General features: G+C 43.2%; 1 protein-coding gene across 1 annotated transcript in view; it reads left to right on the top strand.

Moving 5' to 3' along the window:
* Positions 1–20,795, top strand: part of ABCA2 (ATP binding cassette subfamily A member 2) — a 278,032-nt gene that overhangs the window by 185,086 nt on the left and 72,151 nt on the right. The window contains exons 14-20 of the mRNA XM_077477138.1: positions 2,396–2,569; positions 3,660–3,762; positions 8,034–8,148; positions 8,655–8,845; positions 9,893–10,043; positions 10,956–11,160; positions 13,523–13,687. Of these exons, the coding sequence (XP_077333264.1) occupies positions 2,396–2,569; positions 3,660–3,762; positions 8,034–8,148; positions 8,655–8,845; positions 9,893–10,043; positions 10,956–11,160; positions 13,523–13,687 (1,104 nt within the window). The remainder of the gene's footprint in view (positions 1–2,395; positions 2,570–3,659; positions 3,763–8,033; positions 8,149–8,654; positions 8,846–9,892; positions 10,044–10,955; positions 11,161–13,522; positions 13,688–20,795) is intronic.

Raw genomic sequence — 20,795 nt, 5'->3', positions numbered from 1 at the left:
GTCACATAATTGTGAAGTGGAAGGAAAATGATAAATGGTTTTCAAAATTCTTTACAAATATGTGAAAAGTGTGGCGTGCATTTGTATTCAGCCCCCCTGAGTTAATACTTTGTAAAACCACCTTTCATTGCAATTACAGCTGCAAGTATTTTTGGGGATATCTCTACCAGCTTTGCACATCTATAGAGGGACATTTTTGCCCATTCTTTTTTGCAAAATAGCTCAAGCTTTGCCAGATTGGATGGGGAGCATCTGTGAACAGCACTTTAAAAGTCTTGCCACAGATTCTCAATTGGATTTAGATCTGGACTTTGACTGGGCCATTCTAACACATGAATATGCTTTGATCTAAACCATTGCATTGTAGCTCTGGCTGTATGTTTAGGGTTGTTGTCCTGCTGGAAGGTGAACCTCCTCCCAAGTCTCAAGTCTTTTGTAGACTCTAACAGGTTTTCTTATAAGATTGCCTTGTATTTGGCTCCACCCATCGTCCCATCAACTCTGACCAGCTTCCCTGTCCCTGCTGAAGAAAAGCATCCCCACAACATGATGCTGCCACCACCATGTTTTGCGGTGTTGATGGTGTGTTCAGGGTAATGTGCAGTGTTAGTTTTCTGCCACACATAGCGTTCTGCTTTTTAGGCCAATAAGTTCAATTTTGGTCTCATCTGACCAGAGCACCTTCTTCCACATGTTTGCTGTGTGCCCCACATGGCTTCTCACAAACTGCAACTGAGACTTCTTAAGGCTTTCTTTCAACAATGGCTTTCTTCTTGCTACTCTTCCATAAATGCCAGATTTGTGGAGTACACGACTAATAATTGTCCTGTGGACAGATTCTCCCACCTGAGCTGTGGATCTCTGCAGCTTCTCCAGAGTTGCCATGGGCCTCTTGGCTGCTTCTTGGATTAATGCTCTCCTTGCCCAGCCGGTCAGTTTAGGTGGACGGCCATGTCTTGCTAGGTTTGCAGTTGTGCCATACTCTCCATTTTTGGATGATGTATTGAACAGTGCTCCATGAGATGTTCAAATCTTGGGATATTTTTTTTTATAACCTAACCCTGCTTTAAACTTCTCCACAACTTTATCCCTGACCTGTCTGGTGTTTTCCTTGGCCTTCATGATGCTGTTGGTTCACTAAGGTTCTCTAACAAACCTCTGAGGGCTTCATCGAACAGCTGTATTTATACTGAGATTAAATTGCACACAGGTGGACTCTATTTACTAATTAGGTGACTTCTGAAGGCAACTGGTTCCATTAGATTTTAGTTAGGGGTATCAGAGTAAGGGGGCTGAATACAAATGCAAACCACACAGATATTTATTTGTAAAAATAAAATGTAGAAAACCATTTATCACTTTCCTTCCACTTCACAATTATGTGCCAATTTGTGTTGGTCTATCACATAAAATCCCAATAAAATAAATTTATGTTTTTGGTTTTAACATGACAATATATATATATAATTATGGAAACCATTCTTGCACCCCACTGTATTGGTATATTGCCGATGAATCGGAGAGGTGATATTTGCTCTTGAAGTTCTGCTTTCTATAACTATCTGATGTTAGTCAGCTTCTGAATGCTCTCCAAGTCTGAAGCTGTGGCCCACATGTGCCTTGACCCAGCTTGTCTAGTCTTATTAGTGCATCAATCCTGAGGCCTACATGAAGTTGACTTTCTGCAGTCATTCACCGGATTTTGTTTTCGCAGGGCCGTCTGTCAAACTACAATAGCCACATTAGGAGATTTGGCCATCCAAGCTGGCAGATTTTTCTTCCATTCAGCCTGGAGGTTGAATGGAAATAGTCTGTATGGGTATGGTCAGCTTTAATCTCTATACAGTAGGCATGAAATAGAGTTACAAACTTTCAAAGTTGTTGTCGTTCTGTTTCTGCTATGCAGCCATATAGAACAACCTGGCTGTCAAACAATGTGTGCAATACCTCACAAATGTTCTGCCTTTGCCACAAAACGTTATTCCTAACCATAGAGCTCTTCATGTGAAGTTCACTGGAAAGCTGCTACAAGTGCCAGTCTCCTGGGTCACCCACAGCCATCACTTGTTCCTCCTGCTGACCTCATATCATTGCAGGGTTCTATAATGACGTAAACTGAAGGTCAGCAGGAGGAACCAGTTGAGATACTTATGGTCACACTTGAAGTTGTGGATAAGCAACCAGTGAGAGCTGTGAACTAGGAGATCGACATTCACAGATGTGTCGGTTTGGCAGTAGAATTCACATAAAGCCTTCTCAGATTCAAAGTGGTATTTGACTGTGTGGGCAACAGGAAAAATTAGTATTTACAATCTTTTATAGGTAGGACTTTCTTCACTTATGTTAGCATAGCAATAGGGTGTCATAATCACAATGTTTTACATTTATTTTACAGGTGTTGTATTCCAGACTAAGCCAGATGGCTCACTCCCTCCTCATGTCATGTACAAGATCCGTCAAAACTCCAGCTTTACAGAAAAGACAAATGAAATCCGTCGGGCCTACTGGAGGCCAGGCCCCAATACCGGGGGAAGATTCTACTTCCTATACGGCTTTGTCTGGATCCAAGGTCATTATTACACATTCATTGTCTTTTCAAGTCTCTTCTTCTGTACTGAAAATATTAGTTCTTAGTAGTTAGGCTTAAAATATTGAAGCTTAAAGGAGACGTACAGCCAAAGCTTGTTTTGGTTGTATTTCTGTGGATTACAGGAGTGTAGTTCATTCTGCACTCCTGTGACCTGTTTTCAGCTGACAGAGGGCTATAGCCTGCTGTCGGCTGTCACAGAGCTGGCCCAGGCTGGAAAAAGATCACGATCATATGGTTGAGATCTGCCCAGAACCCTGGACTGGCACTTGGCTCAGCCTCTCAGTGAGTGCCGAGGGGCAGAGTAGACAGCGGTGACTGAAAGTCACCAGGTCTTTGCTCATGGAACACTGAGGACTGAGTGATCAGCAAATAAAATTACAAACTTCTCTTTTAAAGCATGACTCTGCTTTACATTTCAAGCAGCATAGTAGAATAATGGAATTAATAGCGATTTAGGGGTTTTTATAGCCTATGTTTCATTAAAGCATTTATAAAGCCTAATTTGTTATAGTTTTGGAAAGGGTATGGAATGTCTGTGTCCTATGGGGGAGATTTCCCTTTACTTTCTGTCCAAGAGACATGGCCAAAAGCAAGAGGAAATCTTTCCAAAGCAAAGGGCTATCCCCTAATAGATGTCACCAGAATAGGTTTACCCATTGGAAGATTTTTCTTCTCCTCCTGTTATTCGTATTTCCCATCATTTTCTGTACCAGAGACACAATGGTCATCAGGGCCAATAGTGAGGGGGAATCTTCCCAATAGGGACACAGTCAGCACGTTCTATACAAAACTAAAAAAAAAAGTTTTGGTTCTATATTCACTTCACAAGTCTGTATGGGTAAGTAACCATTTTACCCAACTGGAAGCCTTCTATTGTTGGCAATCTATAGGCACAACATGTCTGCAGAACGTTCTCCCTCAATGAATGTCAGAGCACATAGGTTAATATTAATAGCTTCCGGAAGTTCCTAAAGGCATGTCTATGTATAAGACCTCAGATTATCAGTTTGGGTTATCAGTTTGGTGATATTTAAAAATAAGTAACCTCATATGCCCATTCTCTTTGCAGATATGATGGAGAGGGCGATAATCAGTACCATTGTGGGTCGCGATGTGGTGGAACCTGGGAATTATGTTCAGATGTTTCCTTATCCCTGTTACACACGTGATGAGTAAGTGACTCAACGCATGTACACACATGTGCATTTACTTGTGCTCAATGCAAACATTAAGTTGTGAATGGAGCCAAAGTCACTGACCTGGAACAAGCTAATGCAAATGAGGTATTCCAGCACCTGATATGCATATGCTTGTTCCAGATCACTGGCTCACCAATTAATGGAGGAAGGATAAAGGTGACAACTGTGGAGTCCTGACAGGTGTCTCTCAATGAGAGAGGTTGACAGTGCTCATATACAGAGCTCCCTCTAGTGGTTCATTTGCAGATATTTATATCAAGCGGATCTGTACACCTAATCACATTGATTATCTCGTGACAATTGCACTTGAAAGTGAGTGGGATATATTAGGCAGCAAGTGAACATGTTGTCCCTGAAGATGAAAGCAGAAATAATGGGCAACCGTAAGGATTTGGCTAGACGACTGGGTCTCAAGAACTTCAGCCCTTGTAGGTTGTTCCTGGTCTGCAGTGGTCAGGACCTACCAAAAGTGCTCCAGGAAAGGAAAACTGGTAAACCACCGACAGTCATGGGCGGCCAAAGCTCACTGATGCACGTGGGAAGGAAGGCTGGCCAATGTAGCCTGATCCAATGGACAAGCTACTGTAGCTCAGATTGTGAAAAAGTTAAAGCGGAACTAAAACCTCCTATCGTTTAAAGACAAGGAGGCTTCCATCTCGGCCTCAGAACACACAGTGCATTGTGGTTTGTTACATATGGGGCTACGTAGCTGCAGACTGGTCAGGGTACCCATGCTGACCCGTATTCACAGGCAAAAGCACCTGTAACGGACACATGGGCATCAGAACTGGACCACGGAACACTGGAATAAGGTGGCCTGATCTGATGAATCACATTTTTCCTTTTACATCATGTGGCTGGCCGGGTTCGCGCGCGTCACTTACCTGGGGAAGAGATGGTACCAGGATACACTATGGAAAGAAGGCAAGCTGGTGGGGCATTTTGATGCTTTGACTAGTGGCATTAATTCTTTCGATGGGTTTAGGGCTGTTTGGTGGCAAAAGGGGGACCTACTCAATATTAGGTGGGTGGTCATATTGTTATGACTGATTGGTGTGTGTATATATATATTTCCTTTTTTCAAGGCTATGCAAAGCTAAAAAAAAAGTGTGCCTGGATTTGGGTTTTAAAGTAATAATTTATTGTTCTTTGATTTTTTTTTTTTGTTCAGTACTCTTGTTAATGTATTAAATGTAGAGATTTACTGCATTAAATGTAGAGATTTATACAGGCGGAGTAGATAAGGAAGTACAATGGATCTGCCAAATAGTTTAACAGCTGTTAAGATATCAGTCATGCAAGGAGTGAATGATTGATGATAATGAGTGATGATTTTCATGTAATCGTTGACCAGTGCACTTACATTGTGAGATGTTACTCAATCATTATATGTTCTAGCTTTTACTGGAGAGTAAATACTTAAGCCAGCCATAGATGGAAAGATATTTAGCCAGTTCAGCGGTGAAGGAAAAAATTATAGGGAGAATTTCTGTGAACGTCTTTTGCTTGACTTCTGTACAACCAGCCTGTCGTTTTTATTTTTTTTCAATTAATTTTTTTGATCAATCGGTGCCTTGTGCTGTAGTCGGCAACACTCATCACTGTATTTTGACGGTGGAGAACCCTCCCCACTGTTAAGATACAATAGCTCCATGGGGGGCATTCCCCCATCAACACCAATTGTGTCAATGGAGGAGTCATTTCTTCTTCTTCTTTTTTTTTCTTTTTTTAAATTTAAAAAAATGCACCATCTAGTGGCAGCCCATCCATTAGGGATGCCTCCACTATCCATGCGTCCGCCCCCCTAATCTACATGCCGGATGCATGGATTCCAATGGGGTTTTATTTTTTTTGAAGCACGTGATTAGAGCCAGAGGCTCTAATAAGCTTCAAAAAAAGGTGGATATTCGCTAATGTCAAACTGATTCTCCTCACGGACAACCAGGAAGTGTGTCCTGAGACATGTCACCTGAGTGGCTGAAAGGACAGGTGATCCTATTGGTTGCCGAGGAGGGAGGAGAGGCATGGCCGCCGTGAGGAGACGCAAGAGAAGCCGCTGTCCGTCGCCTGGAGGGAAGTGCTACCTCATTGATGGGGTAAGTGCGAGCCCGACCGACTGATGGGGGGGGTGCCTGTGACCTGACTGACCATGGGGATTGGCTGTGGGTGCATTGTTTGCCACCCCCCCCCCAAAATAAAAAACACCAGTCACCACTGGTACCATCTATAGCCAGCCTTACGTCTAACATGTTTGTGGAGTCTCTTAAGCACACATACTCTCTATACTTAACAGCAGTAGGGATGTTAAGGAGCCTCAAACAATGTTATAGGAAGAATTTCTCTGAATGTTCATTGGAGGACACAGCATACCTCTGCGGTATAACCCCTGACCACCGGGTCATACTCCTGCCTTTTACGCACAGGAAAAAGTGTCTACTTTTAGCTTGGTATCCTAGGAGGTTGGACAGGTTAGTTCAGATTTCAGGTCTAATAAAGATCATTGGTTCTTAAAGTGGATGTAAACCCACTCTCATCCTTTCTAAACTACTGCAATATTGGTTATCTAGAAGGATATACATGCCTCCTGCAGGTATACTTATCTATCAAATGTCTCCCCTCTGTCTGTTGAGACCCGAAAAGCTGCAGATTTTGTGGGTGGGTCTGTTTTCCAGGGCTCAGAGGGTAGAGTCGTGATGTCAGTAGACTCCCCGCCCACCTCTACACTCCCCTTATCAACATGCATTCTCTCCTGTGTATTTCTTACACTGAACTTCTGCTATGTTCACTAACATCCAATTAAAACCCAGAAAAGTCCCCACATGACTTCAGCATGCTAAATCATGCTGAGGTGAGGAACAGCCAATCCTTGCAGAGCTGCTGAAGAAAGGAGTGGGAGGGAATTAAAAAATAATGCATGTCTCTTAGGCTAGTGCACAAGATATATATATATATATATATATATATATATATATATATTTATATCACCTGTCACTCACAGCAAGGGGGAGGATTTGACAAGGTTTTTCTCTGTTTGTCAACATTTATCTCACTGAACAATAAGAGTATTGCTCAGAGCTGGATTAACTCTTTGTGGCAAGACTGGGCTCAAATGATAGGAAATCTTATACTCTACATTATGACATAAAAAAAAGAGAAATTTCAGGTTTACATCCACTTTAACTGGCCAGTTGGGGTATCCACTTTTTTGGCATACCCTGTTTCCCAAAAATAAGACCTAGCTTGATTGTCGGTGATGGCTGCAATATAAGCCCTACCCCCCAAATAAGCCCTACCCTGTTTTCCCGAAAATAAGCCCTATCCTGTTTCCCTGAAAATAAGCCCTACCCTGAAAATAAGACCGACAAGGACTTTAACTAGGGCTTATATTGCAGCCATCACCGACAATCACTCTAGGTCTTATTTTCGGAGAAACGGTAGCTAATTCAATCCTCAAGTGCCTCCTGTTTATCTTTCCCACTCTGCAGTGAATTGGGTCTTATTTTACTGATTCATTGTGCAGTATTGCTAAAGGTGCACTAGAAACATACACTATGGGGGAGATTTACTACAACTGGAGCACTCAGCATTGGGTGCTGCTGTGGATGATAGACAATCAGCTTGTAAATTCAGTTTGTTCAATTAGGCTTTGGCAATAAAACTTGGAAGCTGATTGGTTACTATCCACTTGACCTCCGGAAGATTTACCCCCCCTTCCTGACCAGGGCATTTCTTGCGAAACGGCACTGCGTTACTTTAACTGACAATTGTGCAGTCATGAGACACTGTATTTGATCACCTCTGCATTTTTTTTTTGAGCTATAAACAAAAAAAGACAGAATTTCTGAGAATTTTGAAAAATAATTTTTTTTTTACTCTGTTATAAAACATATCCAATAAAAAAAATAGAAAATAATCAACTTTCTGTGACATGTTTTTGGAAAAATAAAATAAAAACCCTAATAAGCATATATTGATTGGTTTGTGTAAAAGTTAACATATCTACAAACTATTACATTTTTATTTATTTTTTTACTAGTAATGGCGGCAAACAGGGACTTATAGTGGGACTGCGATATTGCGATGGATATTCTGACACTAATTGACACGTTTTTGTGATTACAGCCACAGTAATATACCAATGATATTTTAAAGTTAGCTATACCTTAGAAGAAATTACGAGTGGTTCTCCGCGTATGTTTTATATATGCTTCAAAAAAAGAATCTGATTTTAAATGTCATTACAGCTTCCTGTTTGTGATTGAACACATGATGCCGCTGTGTATGGTCATCTCTTGGGTGTACTCGGTGGCGATGATGATCCAGCACATTGTGGCAGAGAAGGAACATCGCCTGAAGGAGGTAAGCCTCACATCATTTACTGTATTGTTTGATTTTTGTGTGATGTCTACTATATAATATAGCCAACAATTGGGATAACTGAGATTTAGTGATGTGTAGTAACCAAAAAAAGTCAGTGGGAACAACTTTCATTGTTCTGATGCCTGTTGGTAGAGGCGATATTTAGGCAAGCCTCGTAAACCTAACATTCTAGTTTAAGCATTTTTTTAACGCTTCATAGAAAATGAAAGTGCATGATTGGGAGTCAGTGGAGGTAATAGGTTTGGTTTTTTGGATAGCAAGGGCTAGGTGACCTAGAACTCTGAATTGGAGATTCTCGTAACTTTTTTTTGCCAGGTTTGGTTTTGATACTTTAGCACTTTCAGGGGTCATTATCACCCACACAAAGAAACTATGGGCTACTTAATTATGCCATTCCCTTAATTGCTACTCTTTGAGCTCATTTAACAATTTAGATCTTTATCCAGCTTTAAAAGTGTTGCACATTGATTGTCTTCTCCTTCCAGGTGATGAAGATGATGGGACTGAATAATGCTGTCCATTGGGTGGCTTGGTTCATTACAGGCTTTGTCCAGCTCTCTATCTCTGTGACAGCTCTGACTGGCATCTTGAAATATGGCCAGGTTCTCAAACACAGCAATGTCTTCATCATCTGGCTCTTCCTCTCCATCTACGCTGTTGCTACCATCATGTTTTGGTGAGGAGTGTCATGCACGTATTGACTCTATAATAAGATGTACATTAATGCTAAAAGTGGTGTTACACCTTAAGGGCTATCTGTATGCTATTTTATTTTTAAACTGTTGTACCTTTAACAAAACTAGGGTTCACTTGCCCACTCTGCAAAACTGTTCTACACTAAACGCCCCCTCCATCCCCAAGCTGCTTACTTGGCACAGTAGCACAACCTTAGCCTTCTCCAATGTTTAACCCTGTAAATGCTGGTCTGCTCCTATATTGTGAACAGGGCCAAACTTCATGTCTCCTCAGTCTCACAAGGCAGGTGAAACCCAAAACTCTCAAGAGAAAGAACATAATTGGGAATGGTAGGTGGAGGATCTCATTGTTGGACATGTAACACGGCAGGGGTTGATTCAGCTCATCAGGCCCCAGCTATACCTTAAATATCCCTTTTGGGTAGACTGATCATTTAAGACTATTGAGGTTGGATATTTGTATCTTCAGAAACTATAGGCAGAGCCTGATGGTATCAATTGTGAATGTAGTTTACAGCAAAAGCCTAACACTACAGTACACACACGTCCCAGATCGTATCCAGGCCATGTGGTGACCTTATATTTTTACCCTCTGTGCATCTGCTGTGCTGAAGTACATACCAGTCAGCAACTACAGATGCTTATCTGTTTCTAATGCTCCAGACATTAACCGTTCCCTAACTGCACACATGGCCATATATTGAGATGCTATATGGCCATATATAGAGATGATGTATTAAAAATGGAGTTTGATTTAATTTTGCAGTAATTTCTGGTTTCTGTGGACAATGGCTGTACTTATTGTGGTAACAAGGTTGTCCTGTCCACAGCTGATTTATCTCTGTTTAGTTGCATAATTATCTCAATAAATCCATTGATCTGGTCTTGGGAAAACAGGAGGTGAACTAATTTGAAATAACCTATTTAATGATGCTAACACATCACAAGATATGTTTTATATGATCTAGCCTGATGCACATAATATAGCTTGGGTACCGCTAAACACTCATAACTTTTGCTTTTTGCAGCTTCCTGGTGTCGGTTTTGTACTCCAAAGCAAAGCTGGCCTCTGCCTGTGGTGGAATCATCTACTTCCTCAGCTATGTCCCCTATATGTATGTGGCCATCAGAGAGGAAGTGGCCCATGATAAGATTACAGCCTTCGAAAAGTGCATTGCTGTGAGTATTTCCTATTCTGCTCATCATTTACTTCTGTCCTGATATTGCACACAGTGGAGAAATGGGGAAATAAAAAATTTCAGCCTGTGTCGGCCTTTAATGCTGCTTGATTCCCCATTAGAGGGACTTCGCTGCAACGTCTGTTATGGGAAATCTCTCAAATAGCAACACAGACAAATACGCGTTTTCCTAACCATGGGGAAGGGTTACAATTCCTAACAATGTATTTATTGCTGGCCATGCCTTTCAGCCTTGGTGACTGCCAAACTTCTCCTTTTACCTGTATGGATGGCTCCTCAATGGAGTCACACACAAAAATAAAACCTGGCAGATATATTAAAGCCCAATTGAACCCTTATAATTTGATGGAATGCAGCTAGGTTGTATATTCAGTAATAAATCTGCTCTTCTTTTATTTAACTTGCGAGTCCTGCGGCAAGGGTTAAAATGCCCTGTACTGCAGTAAGCTGGAGAGTCGGACAACAGGCTCTGTCATGCTTGGCTCTAAGGCGGTCTGACACCCTCCCCTTTTCTAAACCGTGCATCAATCAACAGATCTCTTGCTACCACTGCCGATTTAATGTAAACATTTTTAGGAGGAAAGTGGTGTGTCCGACCACAGAAGAAATGGGCTGTTACTTTATATGAAAGGGCTGCGTCCGACTCTCCAGAATACTGCACCACTTACAAATAAAAGAAGATGACACTTTTACTGCATATGCACTCTTGGTCCATTACAGTAATAAATTGTTAGAGTTCATTTGGGCTTCTATCAGAAACTACAGTTAGGTTTTGCAGCATGCCCTTGACTAGCTATTTCAGGTTATATATTGTATCTCTCTGAAGACTGGAAAGGACTTTTTTTATATCATCAGTCTGCTAAAGCCTTTAATTGTGCTCTTTCCTACACAGTCTCTCATGTCTACAACAGCCTTTGGTCTCGGCTCCAAGTACTTCGCTCTCTATGAGGTGGCTGGGGTTGGCATACAGTGGAAAACCCTCAGTCAGTCCCCAGTTGAAGGAGATGACTTCAACCTTATGTTGTCTATGATGATGCTTGTTATAGACGCAGTGGTGTATGGCGTTCTGACTTGGTACATTGAAGCTGTTCATCCAGGTAAACATTGGGCTTGTTGTCAAGTACTCTACGTGGGTTACATGTTTTTTTTTTGGGGGGGGGGGGGGGTTCTGTCGTTTTACTAGCCAGAAGTAGAAAGTAGACCTAACTAAAATTGGTTTGTAATATGTTAATAGAAGCAAAAAAATGACATCCTCTAAAAAGCATGTTTCTGCTCTGATCTATGGTAGATTCATCACTGGAACATACAGTATCTCACAAAAGTGAGTAGACCCCTCAAATTTTTGTAAATATTTTAATTTGACAACACTGAAGAAATTATACTTTGCTACAATGCAAAGTAGTGGGTGTACAGCCCTAAGTGAAAATATCCAATTGGGCCCAATCAGCCATTTTCCCTCCCCAGTGTCATGTGACTCATTGGTGTTACAAGGTCTCAGGTGTGAATGGGGAGCAGGGGTGTTAAATTTGGTGTTATTGCTTTCACTCTCTCATTCTGGTCACTGGAAGTTCAACATGGCACCTCATGGCAAAGAACTCTCTGAGGATCTGAAAAAAAGAATTGTTGCTCTACATAAAGCCTAGGCTATAAGAAGATTGGCAGGACCCCGAAAATGAGCTGCAGCATGGTGGCCAAGAATATACAGCGGTTTGACAGGGCAGGTTCCACTCAGAACAGGCCTCGCCATGGTCGACCAAAAAAGTTGAGTGTGCATGCTCGGGCATCATATCCAGAGGTTGTCTTTGGGAAATAGATGTATGAGTGCTGCCAGCTTTATTGCAGAGGTTGAAGGGGTGGGGGTGAGGGGGGGGGGGGGGGGGTCAGCCTGTCTGTGCTCAGTCCATATGCTGCACTCTGCGTCAAATTGGTCTGCATGGCTGTCGTCCCAGAAGGAGCTCACTTCTAAAGATGATGCACGCAAACAGTTTGCTGAAGACACGCAGACTGTCTGCTGAAACTGGAACCATGTCCTGTGGTCTGATGAGACCAAGATAAACTTATTTCATTCAGATTGGTGTCAAGCGTGTGTGGCAGCAACCAGGTGAGGAGTACAAAGACAAGTGCGTCTTGCCTACAGTCAAGCATGGTGGTGGGAGTGTCATGGTCTGGGGCTGCATGAGTGCTGCTGGCACTGGGGAGCTACAGTTCATTGAGGGAACCATGAATGCCAACATGCACTGTGACATACTGAAGCAGAGCATAATCCCCTGGGCCGCAGGGCAGTATTCCAACATTCCTCATATGGAAGGTGGAGGAGCGCAAGGTATCTAACATCCACCACCATAAAGGAGTGGAAGAGGACTCCAGTGGCAACCTGTGAAGCTCTGGTGAACTGCATGCCCAAGAAGGGTTAAGGCAGTGCTGGAAAATAATGGTACCCAAACAAAATATTGACACTTTGGGCCCAGTTTGGACATTTTCACTTAGAGGTGTACTCACTTTTGTTGCCAGCGGTTTAGACATTGATGGCTGTGTGTTGAGTTATTTTGAGGGGACAGCAAATTTACACTGCTATACAAGCTGTACACTCACTACTTTACATTGTAGCAAAGTGTCATTTCTTTAGTGTTGTCACATGAAAAGAGTATAAAATATTTACAAAAATGTGAGGGGCGTACTCACTTTTGTGAGATACTGTATATAGAAATTCATAAATTAAAATCAAGTATACCTGGAAGTTGTCCAGTGTCTTCTTAAGCTAGCCAGCCATATTACAATTTGAGTGTACAAACGCCTATAGGCAAAACCGCTAACACACAGCTTGTAAACAGGTTGAAATATGTTGGCTTTAGTGAGTTAGCGGCTGGCCCAGGCCAGCGGATAGGGTTTTGTGTTGTGAGCTCAGTTCTCTGGCATTTTGGTCCCAGCCAGCCCACCTGTGCTATAAAAAGGGGGGAGGCTGTGGTCCACAGTCCTTGGTTGGTTCTGTTCCCGCTCGTGGTATCCAGACTGCTGCTTCTTGCAGTCCACTGAAGGCACCAGAATTTTCGGAGGATATCCAAGCCATGGAGAATGCCAAGATGGACTATCACTATCTAAGAGGTATGCCTGGGCAGCCACATAACTGCAGTTCGTTTAGGGACAAAGAGATTTGTATTAAATTGTTACGCTGCAACTTGTTCAGTAAAGTTACATTACCTGTTCCAAGCCTGATCTGAAGCGATTCAAAAGAGTGCATGTTGGTTCTGGTGTATCTAAAGAACCAGGGTCTGTAAAGCACAAAAGGGTATGAAGTAACGTCACCACACAGGGTAACTTGGCAACGCAAAGGAGGAGTGTAGTTGCTAACTGTAACAAAGCACAGGTTCAATACACAAGCAGCCAGTCATTAGGCATGGCAAATTAATATTCTTTTGTATTAAAGAAATAGATTGCTAAAAAAGATTCCTTGTATTATAGGGATGTATGGGCTTCCCCGACCCTGGTACTTCCCATTGCAAAGGTCTTACTGGCTTGGGAGTGGGCGAATAGAAACATGGGAGTGGACGTGGCCTTGGTCCCGGCCTACTCGTCTTAGCATCATGGAAGAAGACCAAGCCTGTGCTATGGAGAGTCGCCGTCATGGTAAGAGAGTGGTTATCTTCCATTATACCAATATGTATGGTATTCAGGTATAACATCTTGTAGTGCTAGAGTTTAACTTTTACATAATTACATTCATGTTTCTGTCCTGCAAAACTCCTTTTTAAATTCACAATTAATTTAGATGAAGTTTGGGTCATGTTTGCTTCAAATAGGGAAAACATTTTTACTCATTTATTGAGTACCTAAGGAATTCAAAAATTGTTCGGGGGCGTGGCCAGCGGCGGACATGTGAGCAGCAAGCTTACGGAGCTCCTCCGGCACCGATTCATCCTGAACAGCATCCGGTATCCCTATCTAGACACCGACCTTGTAGCCACCACCGCACTACCCACTACCTTCACGGGCACCCGCTGGAATGGGTCGGAACGGTCCTGCGAGCCAGAAATCCGCCGCGGACCGAGCGGCCGCGTTGACGGGCAGCAAGGCCAAAGATGGCGCCGGCGCGTCCTCCGCCACGGGGAAGTCCTCTAAAGGCAAGGCACAGGCGAAGGCTGACTCCGGCCCCTCGGCGAACTCACATGTGCCCTCCGGTATTCCGGGTAAGCCGAAACCACCGACAACTATCAGGGAACATTTTGCGGATTCCCCGCATGGACAGCATACCCCCCCCCAGCGTCCCCGAGAGCAGAGCAGGCCGTAGACCCCTGGGAGGAGGGTGAGGCCTGGGAGAGAGACAGCGATCCGGGGTATCCCACTCCACAGGTGGACAGGGGGTCGGAGGGGGAGAGAACGGCAGAGGGTGAGGAGGAACTTACTTTGAAGCATGTTATGGACGCTATCCATCAATGCCAAACCACTCTGACCACACAGATTGAAACGGTTAGGCTGGATCTCTCTATTGTTAAGCATGACATGCAAAAGATTCGCTCTAGGATTTCCACTGCGGAGCAAAGAATCAGTGAGGTGGAGGACAATATGCAACCTATGTCTGCTACTCTCCGCACACATCAACAAGAGATTACTGAACATGCTGCTAAATTGGGAGACCTTGAGGACCGAATGCGCAGGAATAATTTACGTTTTGTGGGATTCCCTGAAGGTGCGGAGGGCAAGGACGCGGAGCAATTCCTGGAGCAATGGCTGAGCACTCTGTTGGGACGGGAGGCACTGTCACCTCTGTTTGCAATCGAACGGGCTCATAGGGTGCCCATGCGCCCTATGCCCCCTGGAGCCCCTCCGCGACCCATTTTAGCCAAGATCCTTCATTTTCGGGATAAAGAATGCATTATGCGTACCGTGCGGAACATACAAGATATACAGTACAACGGAAAAAAGATCTCCATTTTCCCGGATTTTTCTGCTACTACTCAAAAGCAAAGAGCGGCCTTCCTCCACGTTAAGAAACGCCTCAGAGAGAAAAATCTTCCATATAGTATGATGTACCCGGCCAAATTACGAATTGTTAATGACGGCAAGGTACAATTTTTCCTTTCACCCAATGAAGCCTCGGATTGGTTGGATGGGCTGTAACATTCCGGTCCCTGCCTGTTTTCTCATGATCGTCACGTTGTGTGCCTTCCCTACAGTTTATGATGGAATTCTATACACATGGCGGAGGACGACCACTCTATACGGTACTTTCTGGTTGACTTTATTCTGTTCTTGCTCCTTTTTGCAGTTGTCCTACCCAAAGCACCGACATTGACACTGAACCGCCATTTTGCCCTGCTGGCGGACCCGGACCTGGCGTCTACAATCACTTTGGGATGCGCATATCTTTCTTTGGCTACTGTATCAGGTGCCTTATTTGTGATATGTTTTGCCGGAGGAGGCACAAGCTTCCTCTTTTTTGATCTGACATAGTTTTTTTTTCCCTTTTTTTTACTAAACTGACACTGGGAGCAACGACTGGTCACTCCCTGGACTAAACAGTTTTTCTGTTTTTCTTCCCTTTTTGGTTTTTCTTTTTGGGCTAAAGCTCGTTATGGTTGGGGGTAATGAGCAGGGAGGGGGGAGGGGGGAATGGGGAAGGTTAGTCTGGAGATGTTTGCTCCTGTTTTTTTTCCTTGGTATACCTGATGCATGCACGCAACGCCACCGAAAATATTGGTGGGAGTTTCAACTTTTTCATTTTAGGTTTATTGTCTATAATGTGTCGGGGGGGAGGGGAGGGGAGTGGGACCCTTTTGATGTCCTGCCCTCTCTCCTCTCCCCCCTCCATATGACTACTGCGTTATACGAATGAGCTTTAACTGTCTTACTTGGAATGTCAGGGGGCTGAACTCGAAGATTAAGAGATCACTGGTCTTTGACTATTTGAAACGCACTAAGGCGCAAATAATTATGCTTCAGGAAACTCACCTGATGGGTTCAAAGGTTATGGCCCTGAAAAAGAGGCATGTTGCTCATGCTTTCCATGCCACTTACTCAACCTATTCTAGAGGGGTATCTATACTCATATTACGGTCCCTACCTGTCCAGATACTAGAGGTTAGGACTGACCCGCAGGGGTGCTATGTTGTGGTCATACTGCAATACCTGGGTGTGTTATATACTTTGGTAAACCTTTACATGCCCCCACCATTTGATTTACAAAGATTGGGAGCCTGCATGGTGGTGGTTCTCCCCATGTTGCGTGGTCACCTTATTATGGGGGGGGATTTTAACCAGGTCATGAATGCTGATCAGGATAGGCTACGCTGCACTAGACCACCATCTACGGTGTTAAGTGACTGGGCTGCGTCCTATGACCTCAAGGAGGTCTGGCGATGGAAGCACCCGAATACCCGAGAATTCTCTTGTGCATCGGCATCCTATAGATCGCTCTCTAGATTGGACATGTTTTTCCTTCCTGGGGCTGCATTGCCAGAGGTGGAGGCTATCTCCTATCTACCCAGGGCTATATCGGATCACTCACCTCTACAACTGACTATGAGAGCGGGCATTGTCCTGGGTGAGCGTGTGTGGAGGATGAGCCCATATTGGTTGCAGGAGACCATGGTAGCATCAATTTGTAAGGACGCAGTGACACACTTTTGGAAGGAAAACAGGGAAGAGGTCCCCGACCTAATCACCTGGGATGCTTTCAAAGCGGTCTCTAGGGGGGCGTATATGCAAGGAGTATCAGACTTCAAGAGAGCGACTGGGGATTGTTTGAGAACTCTGGCCAATCAGTTACAGGGGGCAGAAGACTCTTACGTTAGAGATCCCTCTCCTCAACATTATCAAACTCTGCAAAGTGTTAGTAGGGAGTATGAACTCGCACTGCTCTCGAAAACACAAAAGAAAAACCTATACCAACGTCAACGGATTTTTGAGATGGGGGACAGAAGCGGGAAATTGCTGGCGATTTTGGCCGCTCCGCTCCCGGACCCTATTTTCATCCCCTGTGTTTATGATACCACAAACACTCTCAGAGATACTCAGGAGGAGATCGTAGAAACTTTTTACAAATTTTACACGGAATTGTACCGCTCACAAGCCCATTATACCATCCCGGAATTATATGAATATGTGGATAGAATTGACTTTCCGGTACTACCCTTAGAACAAAAGATGTCTCTAGAAGCACCTATCTCCGCCGAGGAGATACTGCTTACCATTAAAAGTTTTGCTAAACATAAAACTCCAGGCCCAGATGGCTTCCCTATAGAATGGTATTTAGAATATCAAGATGTCCTAATCCCTAGACTAAGAAAGCTTTACTCGACTATTTTTGAGCAAGGCTGCCTACCATCATCTATGAAGGAGGCCCTAATTGTATTAATTCCCAAGCCCAATAAAGACCCACAATACTGTGAATCCTACAGACCCATCTCGTTAATTAATACTGACTTAAAAATTTTATCTAAGATTTTGGCCACCCGTCTAAATACCATCATTACTGCTCTTATTAATCCAGACCAAACTGGCTTTATCCCTGGTAGGTCCACTTATAGTAATATTCGCAGATTATACACTAATTTACAAGCCCCCAATAAACTGTCTGTCCCCCGAGCTATTGTATCTTTAGATGCCCACAAGGCATTTGATTCCGTGGAGTGGCCATATCTTATATATATTATGGAAAAATTCGGTTTTGGACAGAATGTTATCACCTGGATTAGGATATTGTATGATCAACCTATTGCCCGTTTTAGGCTTAATGGGATTATCTCTAGACCCTTCAGAATCCACAGGGGCACCAGACAGGGTTGTCCTCTATCACCCCTGTTGTATGCCCTGGCAGTGGAACCTCTAGCGAGGTTGTTGAGGAGTTCTCCGGAACTTCAGGGCATGTGGATTGGCTCCTTGGAAGAACGTATCTCGCTATATGCTGATGATATGTTGCTCTACTTGTCAAACCCTAAATACACGATTCCCAAAATGCTGAGGCTGATCACTGATTTTGGCGTATATTCAGGCCTGAAGATTAACTGGACTAAGTCCACTGTATTTTCGTTAGACTCAGAGTCCCCTGCCCACTTGCCACAACATTGTCCGCTTCAATTCACAACATCGTTTAAATACTTGGGGGTGGTGGTTAGGCTACCGATTTCGGCATACATCCAGGATAACCTTCTTCCTTGTATAGCTTCGCTTAAGGCTAAACTCAACAACTGGGTGGGTTTACCTCTTACATTGATGGGGAGGGCTAATTTATTTAAAATGGTATTTTTCCCTAAGTTGCTGTATGTCTTGGCGAATTGCCCAGTGTACGTACCAAAGAAGATCTTTCAAGAGATTGACTCTTTGATATCTACATTTTTATGGTCTCCCAAGAATCCACGGATTGCATTGACTACTTTACAATTACCTATACACAAAGGGGGGCTAGCAATACCGAACCTGCGATTATACTACTATGCATCACAGTTGGTATATGTTCATTGGTGGCTATTTCCACAGTTGAACAATGCTGCTACTGCAACAGAGGCAGCGTTGCTCTCCTCCTATGAAACACTATCAAATGTGATTTTTAGAGGAGCGATTTCTGAGAGGAGGGGTACAGATATGATCGCAAACTCTCTCAAAATCTTTAAGATATGTAAGACACTGGTGCCTGAACCCCACCCCACGATTTCTCCTAATCAACCCATATGGAATAATCCGGTGTTCCCACATTTTAGAGATCTCCCTTTCGCTGGCAATTGGGCCGAAAGGGGTTTGAAATATGTCCACCAATTGTACGAGGAGGGTAGATTTAAAACCTTCCCGGCGTTCCGACAAGAGTTGGGTATACCTGAATCCTGGAGGTTTAGATATTTACAGTTGCAGCATGCGGCCGAGTCTCAACTTGGGCTCCGGGCTGTTACCTTTCAGAATTCTACTTTGGAAGGGGCGCTTGCCCAACCAGAACATACTAAACTGGTCTCCAATTATTACAAATTATTGAATGAGCCTAAAATTTCTAGATTGCAAATCCTGAGACAACAATGGACGAGGGATGTACCCGACCTGTCGGACGATAATTGGGAGGAACTTTTAGATACTTATTTTAGCACTGCTATTTCCGCCAGAGATAAAATGATTCAGATACGCATTTTTCATAGGATATACTATACTCCTCTACGCCTTTTCCGTATGCGGAAACTGCCTTCTCCTCTGTGTCATAAATGTGGTAGGGAAGAAGGTAACCTACTACATATGTTGTGGGACTGTGAGCGGATAAGACCATTTTGGTCTCAGGTGACCCACTTTGTGGCGACTACCTTTGACCTCCCCAATATTTGTAGCCCTAAATGGTGCCTCCTCTCAGTTTTTGAGGAGGTTGGCATTAGTAACCATCAGAAACAATTTTTGCGTTTTCTCCTTTATTATGCTAGGAAGACGGTCCTATTACATTGGACGCGCACATCATTGGTCTCCCTGAACAAATGGAAAGCTTTGATTAACCAAGACTTGCCAATATATAAAATAACGTATGAAACAAGGGGTAAGCCAGGAAAATTCCTCAAAATATGGGGAGACTGGGTGGATGGGATAGATACATGTAATTCTGCTCCTCTATGAGTTGTTGTGCGGTAATTAACGCTGCCGTAGGATTTCTAGGCCCTTGACAGGATGATTTGAGGTTCTAGACCTCATACCCACCTAATTGGTATCCTTATGAGTGCATCTGTTCTTTGTTGGGTTGTTTGTTGTTGTTGGGAGGGTGGGGGGAGAGGGTGGAAATAAAAAATGCAAGTGGAATATGATTTTGCTATAACTGAGGTACAGGGCAATTATTGTTGTACGGCTTGTCATTGTTTATCAAGTTATGTTTATATCCCACAAAGATGTATACAGTCTGCTTATTATATATGTCTGTGCCAAATATTATTAATAAAAAAAACGGAGTTTCAAAAAAAAAAAATTGTTCCGTTATATGGTCACCTACCTCCCAGCATTCCTCAGTTTCTTGCTAGTGTCCAGGGAGGATGGACACTTCCTCTGTGCTCAGCAGCTAGCTAGCTTCTATTTTTTCTTCTTCAAACAAACAGTATTAAACCAAAAAAATGAATATCTCAGCGCTTACCTATGCATAGATGTGGTGACTCCATTTGTGTTTTTTTTTTTTTTTAGGTGTTTTTACCTGGTGATCTGTTCAGTAACATACCTCCTATATTAGAGTGCCTCCTCTCTGGATGAAGGAGCACAGGGGGGCGCCTTCGGCAGCAGCATTCTCAGTCTGGGAGGAGGGGAGTGTTAGCTGTACTAGCAGATTTAAATACACAAATAAATTGAAGCTTACACTGCCGTTAACAAACAGTTGCAGCAAAAAATAAAATAATTTTGTGGTAAAGGTTTTAAATGCATAAAAAAAAGCCGGAACATTGTAAGCACCCCTATCAACAGTAAATGGTTTGCCTCAACACTGCTACATTTACAGGAGAGCGTGCTCTGTTGACTGGCTGGATCACCAGGTAGAAATAAAAAAAAAGCCTAAAGAAAGAAAGATAATGCATCCATTACATCCAAGAATTTATAAGCTACAATATAATGTTTGCTTTTGGGTTTAATACTGCTTTTAGTCAAGATTGTTGTTACAGTGCTGCTTGAAATGATCCCTATATGCAGCTTTCTGGATTAGTGTTTTCTCAGCACTGGCTTTAGGTGCTATACCCAGACCCACCTGGACTGGAAAATTGTGGGGCTAACTTCAGATGTGACCTTTGCACACTGGGCT

The sequence above is a fragment of the Lithobates pipiens genome, unplaced genomic scaffold, assembly GCF_037356315.1.
Source record: "Lithobates pipiens isolate NorthernLeopardFrog02 unplaced genomic scaffold, aLitPip1_a1.2 Scaffold_1, whole genome shotgun sequence".
Classification (NCBI taxonomy): domain Eukaryota; kingdom Metazoa; phylum Chordata; class Amphibia; order Anura; family Ranidae; genus Lithobates; species Lithobates pipiens.
Note: the sequence above shows the minus strand (reverse complement) of the source record. Positions and strands in the feature narration are given on the sequence as shown.